General features: G+C 50.5%; 1 protein-coding gene and 1 long non-coding RNA gene across 2 annotated transcripts in view; one reads left to right on the forward strand and one right to left on the reverse strand.

Moving 5' to 3' along the window:
• Positions 1 to 482: 482 nt before the first annotated feature.
• Positions 483 to 21744, forward strand: part of LOC118016873 — a 288291-nt gene continuing 267029 nt past the window's right edge. Inside the window, exons 1-3 of the long non-coding RNA XR_004680957.1 lie at positions 483 to 521; positions 10967 to 11134; positions 21294 to 21397. This is a non-coding gene — a long non-coding RNA (uncharacterized LOC118016873). The remainder of the gene's footprint in view (positions 522 to 10966; positions 11135 to 21293; positions 21398 to 21744) is intronic.
• Positions 771 to 12423, reverse strand: STC2 (stanniocalcin 2). Its single transcript, XM_035014540.1, has 4 exons — positions 11699 to 12423; positions 9453 to 9595; positions 6756 to 6967; positions 771 to 1917 (listed from the first exon to the last, which is right to left on the reverse strand). Exons 1-4 carry the CDS (start codon positions 11847 to 11849, stop codon positions 1515 to 1517), a joined length of 909 nt encoding a protein of 302 aa, XP_034870431.1. The 5' UTR covers positions 11850 to 12423; the 3' UTR covers positions 771 to 1514.

A 21744-nucleotide genomic window follows, 5' to 3' on the forward strand; every position in this document is an offset into this window, starting at 1 on the left:
AGAACCCACATGACCCACCCAATGGAAAATGGTGTAATCTACTACCTGGACCTTTACAGAAAAAGTTTGCTGACCACTGCTCTGGAAGGAACTGGCCCAGAACACCTGTGTACTCCTTATAATACTGGCCTCCTGTTTGAGTACTGGCTGCAAGGAAGGAGAAGCTTTAATGTGACAACCCGGCAGGCAAGAAAGAAAAGGCCTGTCTGTGGAACATTCTGACCAACCACAAGAACCCCACCGCTGACCCTTTGTTACAGTCCTCTCCCTCCTTGCCTTGGATTTTTAGTTCTGTCCCTCCTCTCTGCCTTTCTTTTGTCCACTCGGACTCCTTTCTTCGTTGCTACATTCCCAATCCGGATCTGGAAAATCCTGTCCCTCAGTGCTTCCTGGCGGTCTCCTCCATTTATGTAAAAGGTCAGCCTTCCCTGCTGGAAATCACAGCCATCTTCACTCTCTTCTCCGCCTTTCCATCCCATACACCAAGAAGCCCCGTTTCCGACTTGACCTCATTGCATCAGGTATGCAGCTTTATCGATCTTGGCTGAGGCTCAAGGTGGGGGTAACAAAATGCTAAGGAAAAATCTGTCAAATGTACTCCTCATGCGTGCATTTTCCTCCAGGGGTGTGGTTTGCCCTGAGTGGCTGCGAGCCCACACCGGGCAGGCAGACGCACAGCTTCATTGCTCTTTGATTCCTTTTAAAAGAGCACTCAAAAGAGAAAAAAAATCAGCCCCAAAAGATGGGCTGTATTTCTTTTTCCTTTGAGCTGGTTTTAATGACCCAGTTGCTTTGTTTGAAAGCCATTTATTTAGACGACAGGTATGTAGATGTAACTGGATAAATAAAAAAGTGAAATAGAGATTTGAAGCAGTGGTTAATATACAAACACACAGGGACCACTCCCTCGGACCTGGTCCCCCAGACAGAACAATGGCTCAGAAATTACACTTAGAACCCTTGCCCTCCCCGTCCCCAGCAGCTCCAAACCTCAAGGTCCCATGCAAGAAACTGAACTTCTGTTTGGCACCAAGCGCCCACACAGCCCCCGTCTCCTCTCCACCCTTCTGACTCCCAGCATGGTTTTCACGTTCCCTCCTGCACCCGGATCCAGCCCGCCCTCCGCTGAGACAGCACCGAGTGCCCGGTCCAGTCCCGCGGGCTGCCGACCCCCGCCCTTCCCCGGCCCACCTCCCCCACAGCAGAGCAAACCGCAGGCCGCCGCCCAGTGGCTCCACGGATGGAAAGAAGACAAAGTTGCAAGGAGGCCGCGTGGCGCTCACTTCGGGATGTGCAAGTGTGGAACCCCCCCGGGGCACAGCCGAGACCCCGCTGCGGCCTAGGCCGCCTCTGCCTCACCTGTTCGGCCCGCTAGCACGCACCTCCATCAAGTCCGCAATCCCCACCAAATCCTGCGTGTGACATCCCCCCTCTTTAATGGCAAATGTTTTGGAATGTCCATAGAGAAGAAAATGGACGGCATGGAGGAAAGATTTCCCGGCCAGGCCTTTCTTTCACCTGCGGATATCGGAATACTCAGACTGTTCCTCCTCCCACTCGCTGCTTCCAGAAGTTCCCTGGCCCCCGTGGCCAGCTACTTGGCCCCGGGCATGGGCGTTTGGGTGGCTTTTGCTACCTCGCTCGCCCTTGGCACCTCGGCCCGTCTCCCGACTACTGGGCTCTGAGAGGTGGTGACCTGCCTCCCCGTGATGGGTCCTGGAGAGCTTGGCTCTGTCCGCCTGGAGCTGGCGCTCAGGGGGCACCGTGGGGGGCCTCTGGATGGTTGAGGTGCAGAAGCTCAAGATGGAGCACAGACTTCCCCAGTTCTGCTCACACTGCGCCTGGACGCTATGGGTGATGGCCTCCTTCACCTCCTCCCCGCAGGTCAGCAGCAGGTTCACCAGGTCCACGTATGGTCTAGAAATGGAGAGCAGAGAGAGAGAGAATGGAACCAGTCCCGAATGGGCCAGAGACAGAGGGCAGTGAGGATACCCGGCAAGCGACATACGGCCGAGGCCTGGCTTCGGTTTAGTTTTGGGAAAGAGCTTTCAAGAATTACTTCAAGCCTTTATCCATATCCTAAGGAGCGCTGGCCTCAGCCACTATTTACTAGATGGCCATTACCTCCGAGGCTCCATGCCGGGCATTGGAGAGAGGCTGGTGATCGAGCCTACCGCCAGGAAAGGGGCCAGTGACAGTTTGCAGGTGCGTACGATTAAAGGAAGAGCCTCTGGGGCAGGTGGATGAGAACGCCAGGTACGGCGGCCGTGTGAGTGTTGGAAAGGAGTGTAGGAGAGCCCTGGGCATGTTTCGGGTATGCCAGCTAGGAGGGTTTCGGTAGGAGGAGTAGTCAAGTGTCGTGGGGGCCAGTGGAATAAAAGGCAAGTGGTGAAGGATCAGAAATACCAAACTGAGGAATCTCTTTGGCAGGAGAGGAGGGGCTGTCAAAGACTTGGGGCGATGGGTCTCACATCGCCTCTTGCCACACGGCGTCAGTGGGGCTGACTGGCTTTGCACTTGGTGCCACTCTCTCAGGTAAGTCTTCTCCGAGAAACCACTTCCCCATGTCTGTGTTTGCCCCTGGTTTAGGCTCATGGTGAAGAAGGGTGTTTTTGGAGGGTACTGGACGCACTTCCCTCTGCACTCGAGGAGTCTGGAACAGGTGGATAAAGGTGGGAGGCAGACCACCACCCTGTGAGGTCACTTCCCATGGAGCTCTCCCCTTTCCTGGTACTAAAGACTGAAGAGGGGGAGTGGCCATCTAAGCAGCTCTATTCTTCCAGCCTGGGCTTGCCTAGAACTGGAGGTGAGGGCTGGCCGCAGGGGGCCTAGGTGTTGGGACGAGTGCCAGCAATCTGTGAAATAAACACACTTGGTTCTTGCTCAGGTCCCCCAGACGCCCTGGGTTGTTCTTTGGGAAAAGTGCTGGAGGAAGGATGACCACCTCATGCCGACCTTGGGGTGGGAGGTGTGTGCCTCGGGCGGGAACAGCGGGCCTGCTCTTTATGGGCCCATCTGGTAAGAGGCGTCCCCTGTAATGGGCTCTCATGGCCCACTCACTGAGCCCTTCTTACATCTCACTGACCTTCTAAAATCCCCAAGGAGGGTATAGAATGTTTCATGTGGCTAACCCGCATTCTTTAGCAGTCCTTGGCTAGCACATTTTCTGGATATATCTGACCATGAGCATTGCAGCTCTGGGACATCACCTTGGGCAGGGAAATCACTCTGGAACGTGAGATCATTTATAAGGAACAAGACTTTTTTTCCTCCGTGAGCCTGGACCACCTGGGTGGCTGCCTGTTAGCCCACTTAATCTTTTCTTTGCAAGTTGGCAGTTGTTGCTAGGCAGAGAGCAGATTGTGTTTTAGGACTTGAGAAGTAGTTCACTGCCATTTTTATGAATTAGTCCTCAAGTTGTAGTTGAACTGTCCTCATGTCATAGATGTAAAAATGGAGATGGCTGGTGGTGGGGGGAGGGCGGGGGAGAGGGGAAAGTAGTCTTTGGAAGCTTCTGGGCTGGGAAGGCCTAGAGCTGGGCTGAGAGCAGAGAAGAGGAATGTTCTGGCTGATAGAGATCAAGCTGCCTTTTAAGGCCTACTTGATGCCTTTGGAGTCAGAGAGTCTGTGCATGGCTGATGGACAGGGTACTTAAACTCTCTAAGGCAGGCCCCTACCAGTGACAAGGACAGTGATAACACTCCTCTTCTCGGGCTGTGAGAGGGGGCCGTGGGGCAACACAGAAGAAATGCTGCACGCATATTTGTTTCCTTCTATCTTTTGACAACTAGCAACTGACTGCCTCAGGGAGCTCAAGGTCACGGAGTTTATCTGCTATGGGAGCATCAGGATTTTAGCGCCTGATTTGTACCTGCCCCCCTCTGGGACGACATGAGCAAATTGCGGGGGCTGAGAATCTGTCTTTTTGGGACTAGCCTGATGCTCTTCTTTGAGTTTCTTTCCGCAGAGTAAGGGGAGGGCTCTCTTGGGAAAGCACGGACTGCTTCCTGGCCTCCTTTGCCAGGGCAGTCTGCCTGCCAGATGAGCTCTCGGAACCCCAAGGCGGATCCGAGAAGGCTGGACTAGCCCACACTCTCTCCTGCCTTTGGCGCTCTCTCCCGAGGAGAAAGCTGTGAGCCATGGGGAGGGGTGTGTGTTAATCTAAGCCGTGTTTTGAGCTGGCATGGTGCCTTCTCAGGCTGCAAGCTCAGCCCGTGTCTAATGACAAAGCCCAGCTTTCTCAACTGGGTGTCAGCAAGGCTAAAGGATTTTTAAAAATACTTGGAGGGGGACGTGCCTGGAGGCTGCCAGCACCCAGTGACAGGGTGTGTGTAGCCAAGGCAGTTGATATGGAGAAAGTGGGGCGGGAAGGGGTGAGAGGAACAGAGGGAAGTGGAGAGCTTGGATGGAACCACTCTAACCAGACATGAGTGTTTTGCGGTGCCTAGGGATGGGGTAAGGAATGGGGGTGATGTGGATTCTGGATTGACTGTGATTTCCTCTTCTATAAAGGGAAAAGCAAATTCAGTTCTCATTTTCTTATCTGTGACCAATGCCACACATTCTTAAATGGTCTTCTTGATATTTGGGGACTGATAGGATCCTTTGTGCCAGAATCAGTGAAGATAGTTAACAACACCATCAACTCAGCTCGAAGTTCCAGTTGATGCACTGCATAGTCATGGCTTCAGAAGGAAGGGGGTGGGGTTCTGGGGGAAGTTGGGGTTCGGTGAGACCCGCTGCCTGGAGTTGCTGGCTTAGTGAGAGGAAAGAGGACTTGTGTGCAGGCACAGTGAATGTTCTTAAAAGAGGCCCAGGGGTGAGTCACGTGCATTCCCAGAGTGGGCTGGGGCAGAGGGCTAGGTGTTCATTCTAAATGATGCGAGGAGCCCTCGGGAAGTAAAAATCTCATGGCCCCATGGGCCATGTTTCCATGGAGGAGGTACCAGAAAAGCCACAGTGCTTTACCCCTTCTTAAATTCCAGGGGGAGCAAAAAACCCTTCAAAACCTTCAGTTTTCCCAAAGAAGACTTTTCTCCAATATTGAAAAAGACAAAGTCTTCTTGCACTCCAGGAATGTCTTACTGACTTATGAACTCATGCCCATCACCCATTCTTAAGGACCGAGGACAAAGGAGCTTCGGGAATGTCCCAGCCATGGGGCATTTGTGTCTTCTAGGGGCAGCTTGAAGGAAGGGACCTTTATAGCACTCTCCTTGTGTAATGGGGGTGTAATTGAGAAAAGGGAAGAACCCCTGCTACATCTGGGGGCCAGTGAGCCTTTAGCAGGTCTAGTAGGGTGAGAGCAGATCAGGAGCAGGGAGGTTTCATGTCTATTCCTGATAAGCAGCTTCAGTCATATCTATTGCCAGTTCCCAAGCGGCATAGTAGGGATCAAACTTCAGAGCCAGATCTTGAACCTCTTAGCTGCCCTTTTCTGCTCTGTTAGGTGGGGTTAGTGATCTCTACCTTGCAGCCCTGTTGGGATGAATCAGATCGTCCAGGTAAAGTCCCTGGCCCAGGGCCTGGCCCACTCACAAAATAATAGCTATTATCATTATTGTTATTGTTGTTGAAACTCTTGTTGCTCTGTTTCTTTACAAGTATTTGAAAGAGTGATAACTATTTTTTGGGGCATCAGTGTGACTAAGGAGAAGACATTACTTTGCTCTTGGCAAGAGCCGCCTGCAGAGATTCACGGTGAATCTTCAAACTCTAACACTGCACTGGGGCTGTTGCAAGATACCTAGACCTTCATAACCCGGTGGAAAGTGACGGGTGCTGGTGGTTGTCCTCTGTGATCTGGGCAGTGTGGGGTGGGGAGTAGCCTACTTAGTGGCATAGCTGGGGGAAGGCCATGGCACCAACTAAGGAGCAAGATTTCATAAAATTGGACTGACTGGGCCCAGGGAGTCGCTGTGTAAAGACCAATGGTGCCATCAAGCTGGCAGTGACTTGTATTGGTCCGCTTAGCTAGTGGCCGGCTTTCTGCCCTCAGCCTCTGCGGAAGGAACCATTGTGACCTACTGCCCATGCTTCATGTTAGGAGCAACTGTGTAAAACACGCTTTATCACTTTGCAAAGTTTAGGATCCTACAGATGGGATTTTTTTTTTTTTTTTTTTTTAAGGAATAAGATGCCTGGGGTTTACTACTGAATTGTAAGCCTTTGAATAAGCAAGTTCATATTTACCCACTTTGGCAAAAAGTGGGCTCCCGGGCCTGGCTTTGTCTCTCATTGTCTGTATGACCTTTACTTCAGTGAATCTCAGTTTTCTGATCTGTAAAATGGAGATGAGAATGGTACCTTGCTCACAGGGCCGCTGTGAGGACCAGGTGACAGATTCCTGTAAAGCACTGAGCACAAGGCGTCGCACTCGGTAAACGCTCAGCCACTGTGCTTAGCTCTCAGCTGTCTATTGGGGCACCTGCATGGCCACTTGGAATACTCAGAACTGTTGGGATCTGGGCTGAGGGGAAGGTAAAGCGTATTTCTGAATCCTACACATTTCACGCTTATACAATATTTTGTTTCTATTGCTTATGCTTTTGAAACCAATGGTGGACATTTCTTTCAGTTTTCCTGAAGGCCAGCAGGAAAGGGCCTCCCAGGGGAGTCAGTGCAGCTTGCTGAGGTAGAGAGCAACCTTTCCCATTTGACGGGAGTTCGGCCTCCGAAAACAAGCCCCTCAAACTCCTCCAACACCAGCCTGAGGAGTGGGCCCCTCCCTCCCAGGGCCCCTGTGAGGCACTCACTCGTGCAGCAGCAAGTCCTTGAAGTGAATCATCTCCGCCATTACCCGGGTGTTCTCCTGGGCGGCAGAACACAGATCGTGTTTGAGGTAGCATTCCCGTTGTAACTGGAACACCATTTCCTTAATGGCGGGGCACTTCCGGCTTATGCAGCCGAATCTGTGCCGCAGAGCGTGGGCCTTGCACTTCAAGGCATCTTTGATGAATGATTTGCCCTGAGAACAGAGGGGACAGAGAAAAGAGAGAGGGGGGCAAAACAGACAAGTCCTGGTCAGAAGCTCAGACATTCACACTCAATGGCCTTACACAGGACTTTTGTTTGAAAACTGAACCCCAAGGTCCTGCCTCAGACTGCCGTCCATGCAGGCGGCAGGCTGATGCTCCGTCAGGAGGTATGTCTAGAGTGACTGGATAACTCCGGCATTTGGCCAAAAAGGATGTTTCTTCGGGAGACTAACAAATCTGCCTCCTTCCTCCCCAGCTGCTCTACTAGTTTCCCTTGTTCTGGGGCTTCCGTGGCCCTCTGACCTCCAGGCAGCCCAGGGTTGGCTGTTTGGTGGCAACTTTTCTGGAACATAAGGGGAATGTGGCCATACGTAAATCCTGAACTCCCAGCAAGAGTGTTTCCCAAGTAGAAGGTGCCTGCTGATCCAAGTCTCACACCACTGCTTTTTCCTCCGACCCCATGAGTGACATCAAGATTGGGTGCTATCTGTGCCTCAGGGCCTCCCACCGCCCCCAACCCATATACTTATGTCTCCTCCTATCCTTCAAGGAGGAGCATTCTTTTCCTTTTTGAAAACGATTCGACTCCTTTAAACTGTTAGGATTATTGCCTCTAAAAGGCCCGCCTGGCACACTGCCTGGCAGCATCTGGAGTCTGAACTGCCCAACTGACACCCCCTCCCCCACACCCCCTGCCTCTGAGTGGCTAAGGCAGCCAGGCATACATCTGGCCCACAGTTCTCTTTTCTGGCAAGCCCATTAGATTGTTCTTATCCTAGAAAGGAGACAGCTGTTGGGGGTGTGGAGGCAGGCTGGGGCGTGAGTTCCCTTATCAACCTCTCAGGGCAGAGAGGCATTGTGGGATACCTACCTAGGGATCCCCATTCCCCCATTACTATAGAAACAAGCTGTCATTGGAGAGGTCACCCCTCTGTTTTTAGACAGGCCTGGAAGTAACTGAGTGGAGACAGAAAACGGGTTTAGGTTGGAAGTGGGAAGCCAGCCAGCACATTTAATTCAGTTCTTCCTTTAGAAGCAACTGAAATGTCTACAGATAGTGTCTGGTTGCTGAAAAAACCCCTCCCCATGGCCCTTTTTGCTCTGGCTTTCCAGTGGGAGCCAAAGAGGATGGAGGGTAGGGTTGTGCCATTTATGAAGTAGTCACATGCTGGGAACCAGCTTGAAAGGGATGCTTCTCACTTGAGAACATACTCCTGTTGGTTGAGAGAAAAAGGAAGATTAATTTATTCGAGGGCTGCAGCAATCTGTTTTGGTATTCTTCCCTGACATCCTGTGGGATCGCCCTTAAATACACATCTTTCCTCCGGATTTCCTATTATGTTTCCTAATTCCAGTTAATCCAGAAGGGATGCTTTATTAGGGGAGCCTGAGGAGTTCAAACGTTCTACTCTTTCCTTCCCTGGTTTCTGTTGCCCCTCCCCTGCCACCCCACATCCTCTGCAGCGCAGGTTGCCAGCCCTGTTGCGTCCCTTTCTGGTTCCCAAGCATTGCTTTGTCAGGCTCTCTACAGGATGGCAGTAGATGGTGACGGGTGGCATTCATAAGTCACACCATAACTGTTGGCCTTCTCCAAACGTTGCCCCCACTCTTCAATGACATGGGAGAGGAAGTTGATGAGATAGAACAACAGGGGCTTTGTAGTGCATATATGAGCTGGGGAGAACATGAAGAAGGTGAGCCTGATGCCACTTGCCACCTGAAATGTATTTGGATTGTCAGCACTGGAACCATAGGGTGGCTTGTTGGGTTTGTGCCCTGCCCCAAGCAACAGCTAGGCTTTTTTCACCCTGCCGACTCTGGGATAGCTGGAGTGGGTCAGGCGTTGTTAGAAGACTCTGTAGAGCAGGACTCATTCAGCATTTTTGGGTTGGGAGAGGACGGTCTGCTACTTAGGAGGAATAAGTCGGTTATTCTGGAGGCCCTGAATTATCCGTGTTGCCTGCTCACATACCCATTGGAGATGATGAGTTTCTATGAAGTTTGTGTCTCATTTATTCTTCCCTAATAGGTGAAAACAGGTCTTGGAATGTATAATTGGAGTCCCTGTCCTCCTCCCATAAACCTACTGTCTCTAACGTGATGGGCCTTGCAGACTGAGTTCTGGGTGGCCAGACATAGTGTGTCCCTTTACAAGATGTTTATTATTTGTTATGCCTTTTGTGTTCTCTGCTAAGAATCCTTAGATGATTGTTCAACTCGCACTCCATCCCACTCTGCCTGTGTAGACACAGCTGAAGAGTGGAGAAGGGTTTCACCACATGACAGTGCTGGAAAGCAGAACCCCATGAGTGGAGTGGGGAGAGACTGGCATCCTGCTGTGCACCAAGAATCTCTTGCAAATGCTAAAATACACCATAAAGATCAGCTAAGGAAACCTGTTCACAAGTCCTTCCAATGAACATTTCAGTCATGCAACGCCAACCTAGAACATTTTGTGCTCTATGTGGTTTTTACCTGGGCATCAAATTTTCCAGCGTTGTGCAGAAAAGTCATGCAAATCCCATGTAAGCCTCGAATCTCACAAGAGTTGTTCTCGAAACATTCAAACACACCACACCCCACATCGCCTGCGTTGACCAAACAGTGTTGGATTTCCGCTAAAATGAGAATTACATACAAATATATACAAAATTCTCAGCCATGCTGGGGAATGCAGAGGGGCCGGCTGAAATAAAAGTTAGTAATGACTAAGAGAAAACTGAAGAAGATAAAGTTAGAAATGACTATTTGAGGATCTAAAAAGCTAGGGCAAGAAAATGTCATCATTTAATCTACTTATGAAAATGTCAGTATTTGTAAATGCTGTATCTGTAAAAAAATAGCCAAACCTATGTTACAAAAATCACAATCAGAAGTTAGGTCTGAGCACTCCACTCTTCATCCTTCCCATCTTTTTCAAGTCTTTGTGGAAATACTTAGTTTGAAAGCAGAAACAATTTCAGCTTTCTAAACCCACAGACACAAGTAAGATTTTAAATGATTAGCTTGCTCTCTCTCCCTTCTGTACTTCATCAATGAAATACCCTTCTCTACTTGGAACTCAAAGCCGCTGCTACTAAATCACAGCCATTTCCTTCCTGACCCCCAAATGCGAGCGTCCAAAAAGCAGTTTCAATTCAGCTTTATGATTGAACACCTAAAAATCAAAACAAAATTCCTATTAAGGCAGCGCCTCCAAACCATCAGCATTAAAAATACCAGGCTAGGAGAGCTGCGGTTGCGAGCAGGCTCAGGAATCGAGTCAGATGGGGGCTAGCCTGCAGAAACGCAATCGTTGCACTTAGAGGGTCCTTTTAAACAGAAATCCGGTGTGAGATATCACTTAATCCCCTAGAAATTCCCGCGACCCCCGAGTTTGCTGCCCTCCTTCGCAGAATGTGGCCCTAACTCATCTCTCCAAAAGGACAGACTGGGGGAGTTAACTGTCAGGCTGCCCCGTGCAGGAGACTCTCTTCCGTCCCTCCCCCCACCCACCCAATTCACTGATTTAAGCCAACCACAAAATTACATCAGAAAAGTATATTTTGGAAGAAGGGCGGGGTCCGAGTAGATAATCCGCATTCAGATTAAATCTACCGAGAGAATGAGGGGAGTGTATTTGTTGAGGTCACCAACTCCCGAGAATCACGTTCAATTCTCAGGGAAAGCACTGGAGAGGGGGGGAGGGTGGGCGCGGGTCCTGGGCTGAGCCCCGCGCGGGCTGGGGGTGCGGGCGCTCGCGCGTGGAGGTGGGAGACTCCCGGATGATCCCACGCGCGGCCCCGGTGCGCCGGGCAGGAGCGCGCAGGGCGGCGATTCACTCGCTCCGGGCGTCCCTAATGGGCACTCGTGCATTCCTGCTCGTGCGGTGAGCGCACGCACGCCGCCGCTGGGTTTCAGGCCCCCAAATAAAGGCGGCGGCGGCGGCGGCGGCGGGGAGGGGGGGCGCCGAGCGAAGGAGCTCCAGGCAGATTGTCTTTCTCTCCCAGGAGCTGGGAAAACGGCCAGCCCCGTGCCCTGCACGCCTGGCTCTGCTCGGCAGCCTGCCGGTGAGCGGAGAGCCGGTGGAGCAGCAGCCGCGCGCGGTTCGGGTCTTGTCACCATTTCTGCGCCTGCTGACCTGCCCTGGAGAGGGAGAAGGCGGCAGCACCTCAGAGGTACGCTTTGCGCCACCTCCCCCGGCCCCTCCCCGGAAAGCAATGCCCCGGAGGGGGAAGTTCACAATGCGATCGGTCTCGCCTACAAAGTTCTTGGATGTCGGGCATCTTTTGAGGAGGGGAAAGTGGTCCTGTCGCGGCCGGCCGGCTGGGAAGAGAAGTTCTCCGGGCACAGGGCGCAGGCCGGCTCCGGGGACCCTCCTTGCCTCCCGCGGGCCGGCCGGGATGGAGCGGGGAGCTTTGTACCGCACCGGGGACTCCGGGGCCGGCACTGGCCGTGTCAGGCGCTGCCTCTTTTACCCTCGACCCCGGGGAGGACAGCAACAAGTCCTGCTCCAGCCATTTCATCACCCTGCCAGCACGTGCGGAATCCCGGCGCGCGGAGCCTGGCGCGGACCGCTCTCGCCTCGCCTCGCGCTTTCCTTCGCACGTCCCGCGCCACCCCAAGAGTTTGCGCGGCCCCTAGGTGGGCTCTCAGTTCCGGGCAAAGCGCCCGCGGCGCGCTGCGTGGGTGCACGGTGTTGTCTCCCGGTAGCTCCCCGCCGCGGGGGCGCTCGCACTTACCTGTGTTCTGCAGGGACAGGCGGCCTTTCTGTTGGGAGCCCCTGTCTTGGGGACCCTCCGGCGGGTTGGTGGCGTCGGTTCCTCGCGCCGGGTCGAAGGTGGCCAATACCAAAGCCAGGGTCACGAACTGGCCCAGCCGCTCGGCACACATGGTTCTTGGTGTAAACCTCCCGCCCGGAGACCTGGATTCTTTGTGCTCCCCTCCTCCTCTTCCTCCTCCTTGGCCGCTTCCCCTCCTCCTCCCACTCTTCCTCCTTGCTCGCCTTTTCCCTCCTCCCCGCGGCCGCAGCTCGGATAGAGGTTACCCAGCGCCCTCCCGTAGCTCTCTGGAGAGCATGTGACCAGGCCGTTAGCAGCGCCGCGAGTGCCCGGCAATGGCAGGGATGGTGCCTCAAATATCCCTGGAAGCTCTGGTGTCACTTGAATGAAGGAGTCGAGCAGGTGTTGTCCCAGCGGCTGGACCAATCCGAGACCCCGGCCCGTTTGACAACACGGTTGGGAGGCGGGGCCTGCGCCCAACTACTACAGGAGGAAGCGGAGCTCGGCTGGGAGCGCCCGACAAAGTTGCCGACCTGGCGGCGGCCACGCGTTTGCGTGCGTGTGTGAGTGTGAGCGTGGCCGGAGATGCGTGCGCGTGTGCGGGTGATCGAGGGCAATGGCTGAACGCACTTTAAAAAAACAAAAGCGAATTCCAGCTCCGATTGTAGCTAAAGAAAGGCGGGAGGAGACGGTTTGCGCTCGGACAGTGTCGCCCCCCCCCCCCCCCCCCCCCGGGCCCCTGGCTCGCATCACACCCGCATCGTGCTGGGAAAGTTTCTTCTTTCTGCCGTTTGGAATTCAGTGAGCTCTCCAGCCCCGAGCCTTGACAGATTGGAGTTTCCTGGCCACAGTGACGCTGGGGGCAAACTGAGCACATATGGGAATTCCTGGCTTTGTGACGCTTTACATTAAGAAAAAACCCTCTCAAACTAAGATAGGAGAAGCACTAGATAGGACTTGGCCTGAGCAACTGCCCCATCTTCTCTCTTTCTTTTTGCCCCGATTCGGTGGGCCGTGCAACATTTAATGTGCCAGTTCCTCGCCCCTCCCCCAATCCAGACGGATTCCGGGCTGGGTTTCAGGGATCCAGGTGACCGACTGGACTTGGATCATTTCCAGGCGGGTGGCAGGGAGGCCCAGGCCGCCCTGAGTCAGCCCGCCGCGGAGCATCGCTTGCCCCGGAGGTCGGAGCTTGAAAGGCAACTTTACGCGTCTCCAAACACACTCTTCCATTTCCCCAAAGCGCTACTCGCCGCTCCGCTTCGGGTTCTCTTTAGTCTCCAGTCATCGATGGAAATGGGTAAAAAGCAAAAAAATAAAACTCTCAAACCAAACCCGGGGAAATTCTCTCCATCTCTTCCGTCTTGTTGGAGCTTCCTCCCAAGCACGGCCCGGGCTGGATCGCCCCGGCTGCTTTCTCCCCCGGCCCGCGAAAGCAGGGAGAAAGTTGGGCGCCGCTCTGAGCGCCTCTTCCCCCGCTGTGTGTGTACGTGTGCACGCTCACGTCTCCCCGGCGCCGGGGCCGGGGACAGGAACTGCTCTGGGCACCGTCAGTCCGACGGCGCAGCTCTGGGGGCTCGCGCGGCTGGGGGAGGGCGGGGACGCGAGCGCCGCGGCCGAGCGCCCCGCCGCAAGCACGCACCCGGCTCGGCCCGCCCTCGCCCCCCCCCCGCCGTCCCCACCCTCCTCTGGGAGAACAGGTGAGCTTGGGTACCAGCTCCCACCCCCACCCCCGCCCGGCTGCCCGCCCGCGCCCTCTGCGGTAATGCGCCGGCGAGGTTTCATCACCCGCTGCCCGCGGCGACGCGGCCCCGGGTCTCCGCGGCGGGACGCACTGCTGTGCCTCGTTGGGGCCGCCATGTGACACGGTTGGGGGAGGGGGTGCGGAGACGCTGGGGCCAGGTCGTCCTCGGGCCGCCGCCGTTGGGCCTCCGGAGCGTCCCTCCCAGGGTCCTGGTTGCACTCGGGCGTAGGGGCGGCGGAGGCGGGAGGCCGGGGTGGCCGCCGCTGGCCACAGCTGTCCTGCGCGTCGAGCGGCCCTGAGTCGAGAGTCGGAGAGGAGGGGGTGGGGAGGGCGCCTTCGGAGTGGGCAGTCCACCATCCCCGCCCGACTTTCAGAGCCCCAGTAAATGGTCACTTTGAAGGTTTGGGTCTGCAGCCGTGACAAGAAACCGAGCGCTCATGCCCAGGATTCCAATAGCAATTACTTTTTGCAGCCTCAGATCTTTTGTGGAGGGAGGTAGGGTACAAGTACATTAAAATGGGTGGTTCGCATTTCCCACCCTGCTTTTGTTTGCATAGTTAACTTAAGCTTCCTTTGTTACTTTATGAAAAACACTCTTCCGTAGATCCTTAAAAGACAAAACACTAACAAACAAACAGCAGCATTCTGGCCTCTCACGAGCTCCATAAGCCCCTGAATTTCCAGAGTCCGCTTTCTTTCCATAAAGCCTATTTTGTAGGTGAGAACATGAGCAATATTGGCATTAAAAAGGGTGCCTGGTCACTTGGCTCTTTGAGCAACAGAAATAGAAGAGGTCCAGGGGGCAGGAGCAAGCCCACCTTTGCTGGATGCAGACACTGTGAGTGTACTTGGCAGAAGGCTCTGAGGGCATCTGGAACGGCAGGTAGGCAGGTGTAGGCTCCCAGGCTCCCACTTCCCCACTGCCTTTGGTTAGGCAGTACCTGGTGCCATGAGGCCCTGGGGCTGCCCTCAGGGGACCTGCATTATTCAAATCTTCATCTTGAGGGTATGTGCTCCAGGCTCACAAGGGACATTCCTGTCTCCGACCCGAACCAACTGCCTCTTTAGAAGGAAGAGAAAAGTAGTAGCTAGATTTTGAGGCATTGTAAGCACAGGTATTCATTCTTCAAGGTTTCATCTCCAGGCCACTTGGCTGGGGCCAAACATCCAGAGAAGAATGCCCACCCCATTCAGTCCCATCATGGCTGAGAAAATTCTGCGGAACTAGTAGGCAGTTCGTTTCCTGGGACAGCTACCCCAGGCCCTGGGCCCGGGGTGGGAGCTGGGAGGGGAGAGCGACAGGTGACTTTGTTCTAACTGTCCTCTTCATTCTTCTGGCTCTAGAACTTTAGCCTCGTTTGGCAGATTGTGGCTGATGAGAGTGGGGGTGGGGAAGGGACAGTAATGATTTTATTATTATAAAGCTAACATGAATTGAGAACAGACACAGCGCCACACACCCAGTTTGTGGCTTTGGTGTCTCTCTAGACCTGAGTCCACCCTAGATGGGAACTGGGACTTGAGAGGAGCAAGGACAGACCAGTTGGTGTTGTCCCAATGTTCAGCAGGGAGTCTGGCTTGATGGACCCTCCTTCTCAATTTAAGATCCAACCAGTGGCAGGAATGATGAGGCAGGACTGCCTGGGCTTCTGTGGTTGATGCTCAGGACCCACGTTTTCCTCTTTGATTCACCAATTAAATTCAGCTAAACACTTAGTGAGTAGTTTTTTTGGGGGGGGCAGATATTTGGGTTAGACTTTGAGAGGTAGGAGAGGATACTGACAAGTAGAGGTAAGGAAAAAAGAGAGGGCACTCACTCCTCTGGGGGAGGACCAGCAGGAGTAAATGAATGGAAGAGATACTGTGGGATTTGTATCAGGAATAGGGGTTTCTCAGTTTGGTGTTAAAGTGAGAGATAACTGGCGAGGGTATCTGGGGCCCTGTTGTCAAGGCCTTTGGGACAAATCTGTGCTCACCATAGAAGATCTTGTTCTCTCATTGTGATGGTATTTAAGGATGAGACTCCAGCACGCTCTTAGACTAGATTCACCTTTGGAATCAGGAAACGTGGGAGGCCCAGTGCTGATGTGAAGGAGGAGGTGGAAGAGAGGTATGGGAAGTAGTTTGAATCCTGCTGTGGGTTGCGACGCCCTGTAGGACAGAGGTGTTCTTGCTCAGGTACGAGCAGGTGGGGCGGTGGAGGATGGGAACAGCCCTTAGGTGAGGAGGCAGGGATCTGTAGGTTGGTACAGGCTGTCTAGTTCAGGCTTACTGTGAGTTCCAGAGCCTGAGTGGAAAACGTGGCTTCCACGTGGAGAGCTCCTCCTACTGCACACCCCGCCCCCTTGGGGCTGCCTGTCTGGGCTGTTGGCACCACCTTATGGTCAGAGAGGGAACTGTCTGACCACATAGTGGACTCTTCCTGACTCAAGGGCCTGGGGCACTAATATTGGGTCTCCTGCCCTCTTTTCAATTTCTTTGGCAAATCAGTTCAGGCAATCTCCTCATAACAACTGCTTTAGTTGCCTCCTCAAGGAAATCTCTTTTAAACTTTTTGCTTTTCTTCCCCCATCCTTTGCTATCCTGCTGTGTGAGCCCCAAAATCTACCCTCATCCTGGCTTTCCCCCCGTCATGCCTATATGAAGGAAAACGTGGGCAGACAAAATAGCAAACTGCTTCTATCAGCCTCCAAAATTCTTGAAAGCAGAAGTCTGCCCCTAGAAAGTCTCCATCTTTCCCCTTGTCTTCTTTCATTGAGGTGGTTGTTACATTAAATAAACTTCAGGATAAAGGAGGATATGTCTTCAATATTTGGGTTTGTTTGTTAGTACTACAACAAAATTGCTTTCTACTAATTTTTACCGGAGAAGTACAGGGCTTCAACACTGTTATGAATTAAGGCTTTTGTGGGTCTGGTTTGGAAACCTCACCATCATTTATAATGTAATTTATTGAAGGAAAATAAATCCTGAGTGCCCAAAACAACTCCCAAAGATTTAGAACACATCACTTTTGTGAATTGGACATTTCCTCTGTGTCATAGATTAATAGTCGCAGTGTATTCATGGATTGACTGGAAACACAAAAGATAAAAAAGAGTTTTTAAAAAACCCCAAGAGAATAGGAACATTGTCTCCCTCACCATAAATTCATTTACTGGAAAGAATATAAAGCAGTACACATCGGGTGTCTGATTCTGGCCTGAGTTTTGTTGGTGCCTTGCTTTGAAGCCTGAACAGTATTCTGGAAGTCCTCTCTGTTTTCCTTGGGTCATCGTTTTTGCTTCCTCATTGTGTGCCAAGATGAACTCCAAGAGAAAATGTCCCAGGCGAGGGGCTGCTTAGTGTCCGTGGGGGGCGCTGGTAACTGTGCAGGTCTCGTGGCTGGGGTTCAACGCTGGTCTGAGAACTGATGGATTTCAAGTAGGTGAGGAAAGAGTCTTTTTGTGGGGTAGCTTCCCAGTGGGCCACATTTTGAAAGTCTTTGTGAAACAACCAAATCTATAAATATGATTTAACTATCAGTGTACAATCAGGGTCCGTTGGACCTAGTTTTGGTTTCTGAGTTTGTTTGTTTTTTTTTTTCTTAGCAGTTCTGTTTGTAAAGGTTGATGTTTTGTGACTTTTGTTCTTTTTAAAGAAATCTTCCAAAGATCAAAGAAAACATTTACTTTTTAACAAAAACAGAATAAGACTCATTCTTTCTTGAATTTACCATATGGGACCATTGGAACCATTTATAAACCTAAGGTACTTCATGGGATCTTAGTGATCTTATTTTTCTTATATCTTGAAACATTTTCCATTTTATTTTTATTTTATTTTTTAAAAGATTTTATTTATTTGTCAGAGAGAGACAGAGAGAGCACAAGCAGGAGGAGTGGCAGACAGAGGGAGAAGCAGGCTTCCCGCTGAGCAAGGAGCCCGATGCGGGACTCGATCCCAGGACCCTGGGATCATGACCTGAGCCAAAAGCAGCCACTTAACTGACCGAGCCACCCAGGCGCCCCCAACATTTTCCATTTTATTATCCTAGGAATTATTTCATCATTACCCATCAATTACTGCTAATTATTTTATGCTAAAAACACTAAAATAATAAGAAAACAGAAGAGTGGTAGAATCACCACCTAGAAGGATGATACAACAGTGAAATAAATCATCACTACTGCATCACCTTTCCACTTTCTTGTTACATTCCTTAGCCTATTACATCATCTGTCAAGAAGGTATAGAAGATGGAAGACACCATCTTTGTTTCTTTCATTGCATCCAGTTGAGAATCCAGAATTTTTCATTTCCTAAACAAAATGGTAAAGAGAAGAAAATTGACAAAGGAAAATGTTTTATCACAGTTAGACACATCAGAAAGGAGAGCAGGGCTGTTGACTCTAATAATGCTAGTAAAATTGCTTATGTAAGCAAAATCTCAGACTGTGAGTCTTACAAGATAATAATCTGGATGAATTTTTCTCAGACTCCTGAATTGATGAATAAACAATATCTTTCTGACAAAGAGAAACTATGATATTCTTATCCAGTTAGTCATTTATCAGGAATGATTTCATCACCCAATATTTTGCAACAAGAACCTGGACCATCCTGTTTTGCTAAAAGAATGGGAGTCAATATTCTTTTACCTCTTGTGTTTGGTTACCAGAATGTCCCTGATACGGTTTGCAGGGAACAAATGATGAAGTCAGATGTGTTTACAAGGCAATCAAAAGGAGATAAATGATATAGAAATGGAAAAAAATTATTGGACTAGTTCTTGCTGGTATTTATACACATAAAAATCCTTTGCAAGTTTGGAGAAAAGAAGATCCATCTCTTTAAAAAACTTATGAATCATCAGAGGTTTGAAAAGTAACTGGTTTTGTCATGCAAGTGCAAGAAGAACCAGAAATAATGATAAGCTAGAACTTACTGGAGATTTACTTGAGATCTGGAATCAGTATTGAGAAGATGGATCTGTCCCAGGTTCCTGCATGACAGGTGATGAACAGTTAGTTGCAAACAGAGGACATTGCACATTTTGAGTTTATATATCTTCAAAGTCAGGAAAAAGGGAATGAAAATTTGCTATATTAAAACCATTAAATTTTGTAATAAAGTTTTATTAAAAAAATTTTTTTTGAGAGAGAGAGAGGGGGGTGCCATGCGCATGTGCACGGGGCGGGGAGGGGGCAGAGGGAGAATCCCAAGCAGGCTCCACGCCCAGCACAGAGCCTGATAAGGGCTTCGATCTCACAACCCTGAGATCATGACCTGGACCCAAATCAAGAGTTGGACACTTAACCAACGAACCACCCAGACACCCTAAATTTTGTAATAAAGTTTTAAACACTATCCCTTTATTATTACCTCCATAAATTACCCATAAAAATAAAAAGGCTGTATTGGACCCTGATGGTAAGTGATGCTGACAATTTTTTCCTGGTGTACTGGGGGTTAAGGTCACTGAGGCAAAATATTAATAACAAAAATTAAGTAAACCCCACTGTAGTAGTCTCCATCCACTCCCAGCTGTTTCTCTATCACACCTTTCCATACATGCTCACCATTAAGGATTGATGATTGTTTTAAAGAGGGTGATTTGAATGAGAGACATTGTCATATAGCCTCTAAGGTGATTCTCCCCTTTAGTGGAACTCAGTGCTTCTCAAAGTTCAGTGGGGAGAAGAATTACTGTACAGGACACATAACATGGATGCTGTATTTTAGTATATGGTAGACAGGACTTTTAAGATTAATTTTGACCCTTGAAGGCTTTCACTTTGAAAACTTTAGAACCTGATAGTCTTAGTCCGTTGGGGCCACTGTAGCAGAATACTATTGACTGTGTGACTTACAAGCAGACATTTCTTTCTCATGGTTCTGGAGGCTGGAAGTCTGAGATCTGGGTGCCAGCCTGGTTGGGTTCCTGGTGAGAGCCCGCTTCCTGGTTATATGTGCATATGGCTTTCTTGGAGTTTGCATCCAGAGAGAGAGAGAGAGAGAGAGAGAGAGAGAGCAAGAGAATGAGCAGGCAGGTTTGGCAGGCAGGTTTTAAGCTGGATGGTTTGGTGTTGCTGGGCAGGATGGTGTTTGTGGAGGAGAGGACTCACAGTAGTGCATTGGCCAGGGCTAGACCCTGAGGGCCTGAGATGTCTGCCTTCAGCAAGTAACTGAAAACCCAATGCAAAAGTCTTAAGCAATAGAGGCCAGCGCGTTACCCCCCATTCCAGGAAGTCCTGGGGTGTGGAGCTAGTGTGGGCGCAGCAGATGGATTGGAGGGGGAGACCTCTGAGGAAGGAACACACTGAGAAATCAAATGGCAAATTAGAGACGGAAAGGAAGAAGTGATTTTGAGAAGCTTGTGGGGACAAACTGGCAAGATGACCAGCTTGTGTATGTGATGAGTAATTGGGGAAAATGATGGAAGTTTAGGCCTCTCTTAGCATTCCCTCCTGCACCTGCACTGTGTCCCTCCCCTTCTCCTCCACAGACATCTCAATCAGTGCCATCACCACATTTCTGGGTGCTCCAGCAACTCCTTCCCTCTCCCACCCGGATTCGTCTTTGATATGAAGATAAGTCTTTTCTTCCTCCCTTCATGCTTCTGTGTGGAATTTGCCAGATTCTTATTCCTGACTGTGAAATACATGGGATTCCATTCACCTCTCTCCATTGCTACCATCTGGGTCATCTTTGTCTTATATATTGCTGTGGGATTAACCAGCTGGTCTTCTGCTTCTCCTTTTGCTCACCAGCACTCTCTCCAGTCCAAATTCTCTGCACTGTAGCCAGATTGAAGAAAAACCAAACCAAACCAACCAACAAAAATAAACCCCAAACCAAATCATACCACTCAGTTGCTTAATCTAGAGGCCTCCTTCGAATCAGTTTCACACTCCTCACCATGGGCTGGACGGCACTGCAGAACCTGGCCCTGCTGGTTTTGAAGGCCTCATGGGAGCCACCCTTACCCTTCTTCATTCCCTTCCAGCACCTTCTTTCTGTACTGCAAATAGGCCAATCCCTTCCCTGCTTTAGGGCCTTCATACAGGTTGTTCCCCCAGATCAAGGGCTTTGCCCAGTTCTTACCTTGTTTATTTATTTAAATGTTTTGTTGTGTCTTATTCTTTCTCCCACTCAAAATGAATTATAAGTGCCCCAAAGGAGATGTTGTCTACCAGGGTCAATGTTCAATCCTTAGCACCTACGAGAGTCCCTGACTCACAGCAGATTAAGTGTGTGTCTGGTGTGTGTGTATGTGTGGTTACTGGAGGACAAAATGCCTCCTGGTTCCATTAGCAGAACTGGGACTTAGGGAGGGGAAGCCCAGGCTGGTGGGGAGGGGTGATTGAAGGGTTAGGGGGTGTCCTTCCAACTCTTGTGGCATTTCATAGTTCAGCCAAGGCCCTGATCCCATACTGCTTTGTGCTGGAATTATTTATAGGTTGAAAGTGCTTTCATACATGTCGCTCCCTTAAACCTCTCTATAATCTTGGGAGGGATAGAATTATTATTCCCATTTACTAATGAAAACCTCAAGCTCAGAGATTCTTGCCCAAGACACACATAGCTGGAAAGGTCCTAGTCCAGATTTGGACATGAGTATTCAAATTCCCAATTCTTTGTTTTCTATTATTGTCCTGGAAGTCATAACCCACTTCTCCGTCCCTACCAGTGAACAATAAGGGTTATGGATCATATTGCGAAACACTTTCATTTTGATGCTGATCAAAGTGATTTTAGTTAACTTGATGGTCAAAGGAATTCAGTACCTATGTATGTATGTATAATACTTACATGTCTTTTCTTCCTAAGATCTTAAAACCTTGAAAAAGGCAGAAGAACTAGGAAGAGAAATAAGTGAAAGAGAGAAAATTAAAGGAAAGACCTCAAAGCAAAGAAATGGAAAGGAACCAAAGGTAAGATTATAATCTAAAAGGAAGCCAAAGAATATCTTCCGAAACTTCTTGTTTTTTTGGCAAGGTTACAAGCTAAGGAAATGGGTAACAAGATACATTAGACACACAGAACCAAAGCAAGAAGGCTGATAATTGGTGAGAAAAAAGGGAGAAAAGCGCCCTCCAGGGGAAGGCAGAGGAAAGGAGAGACTGGCCAGACGGGGCGACTCTGAGAAGCATGGGTATATGCTAGCATCTGTTCATTGTAGGCCTGCCATGTGGGGCGGGTTTAGGAGAGAGTGAAAAGAGGAAGGTGTGGGGCCCTTGGTGTCAGTTAGCTGATGGCGGAGATGAAGAGCAACGAGAGT

Source organism: Mirounga leonina, unplaced genomic scaffold (assembly GCF_011800145.1).
Source record: "Mirounga leonina isolate KUSES-001 unplaced genomic scaffold, KU_Mleo_1.0 Mir_104, whole genome shotgun sequence".
Lineage (NCBI taxonomy): Eukaryota > Metazoa > Chordata > Mammalia > Carnivora > Phocidae > Mirounga > Mirounga leonina.

Coding starts and splice junctions, on each gene's coding strand:
- STC2 (XM_035014540.1), bottom strand. CDS start 11,849: ATGTGTGCCGAGCGGCTGGGCCAGTTCGTGACCCTGGCTTTGGTATTG. Junction 6,968..9,452: donor CTGGAAAATTTGATGCCCAG/GTAAAAACCACA, acceptor CTCTGTTCTCAG/GGCAAATCATTCATCAAAGA. Junction 1,918..6,755: donor AAGGACTTGCTGCTGCACGA/GTGAGTGCCTCA, acceptor CTCCATTTCTAG/ACCATACGTGGACCTGGTGA.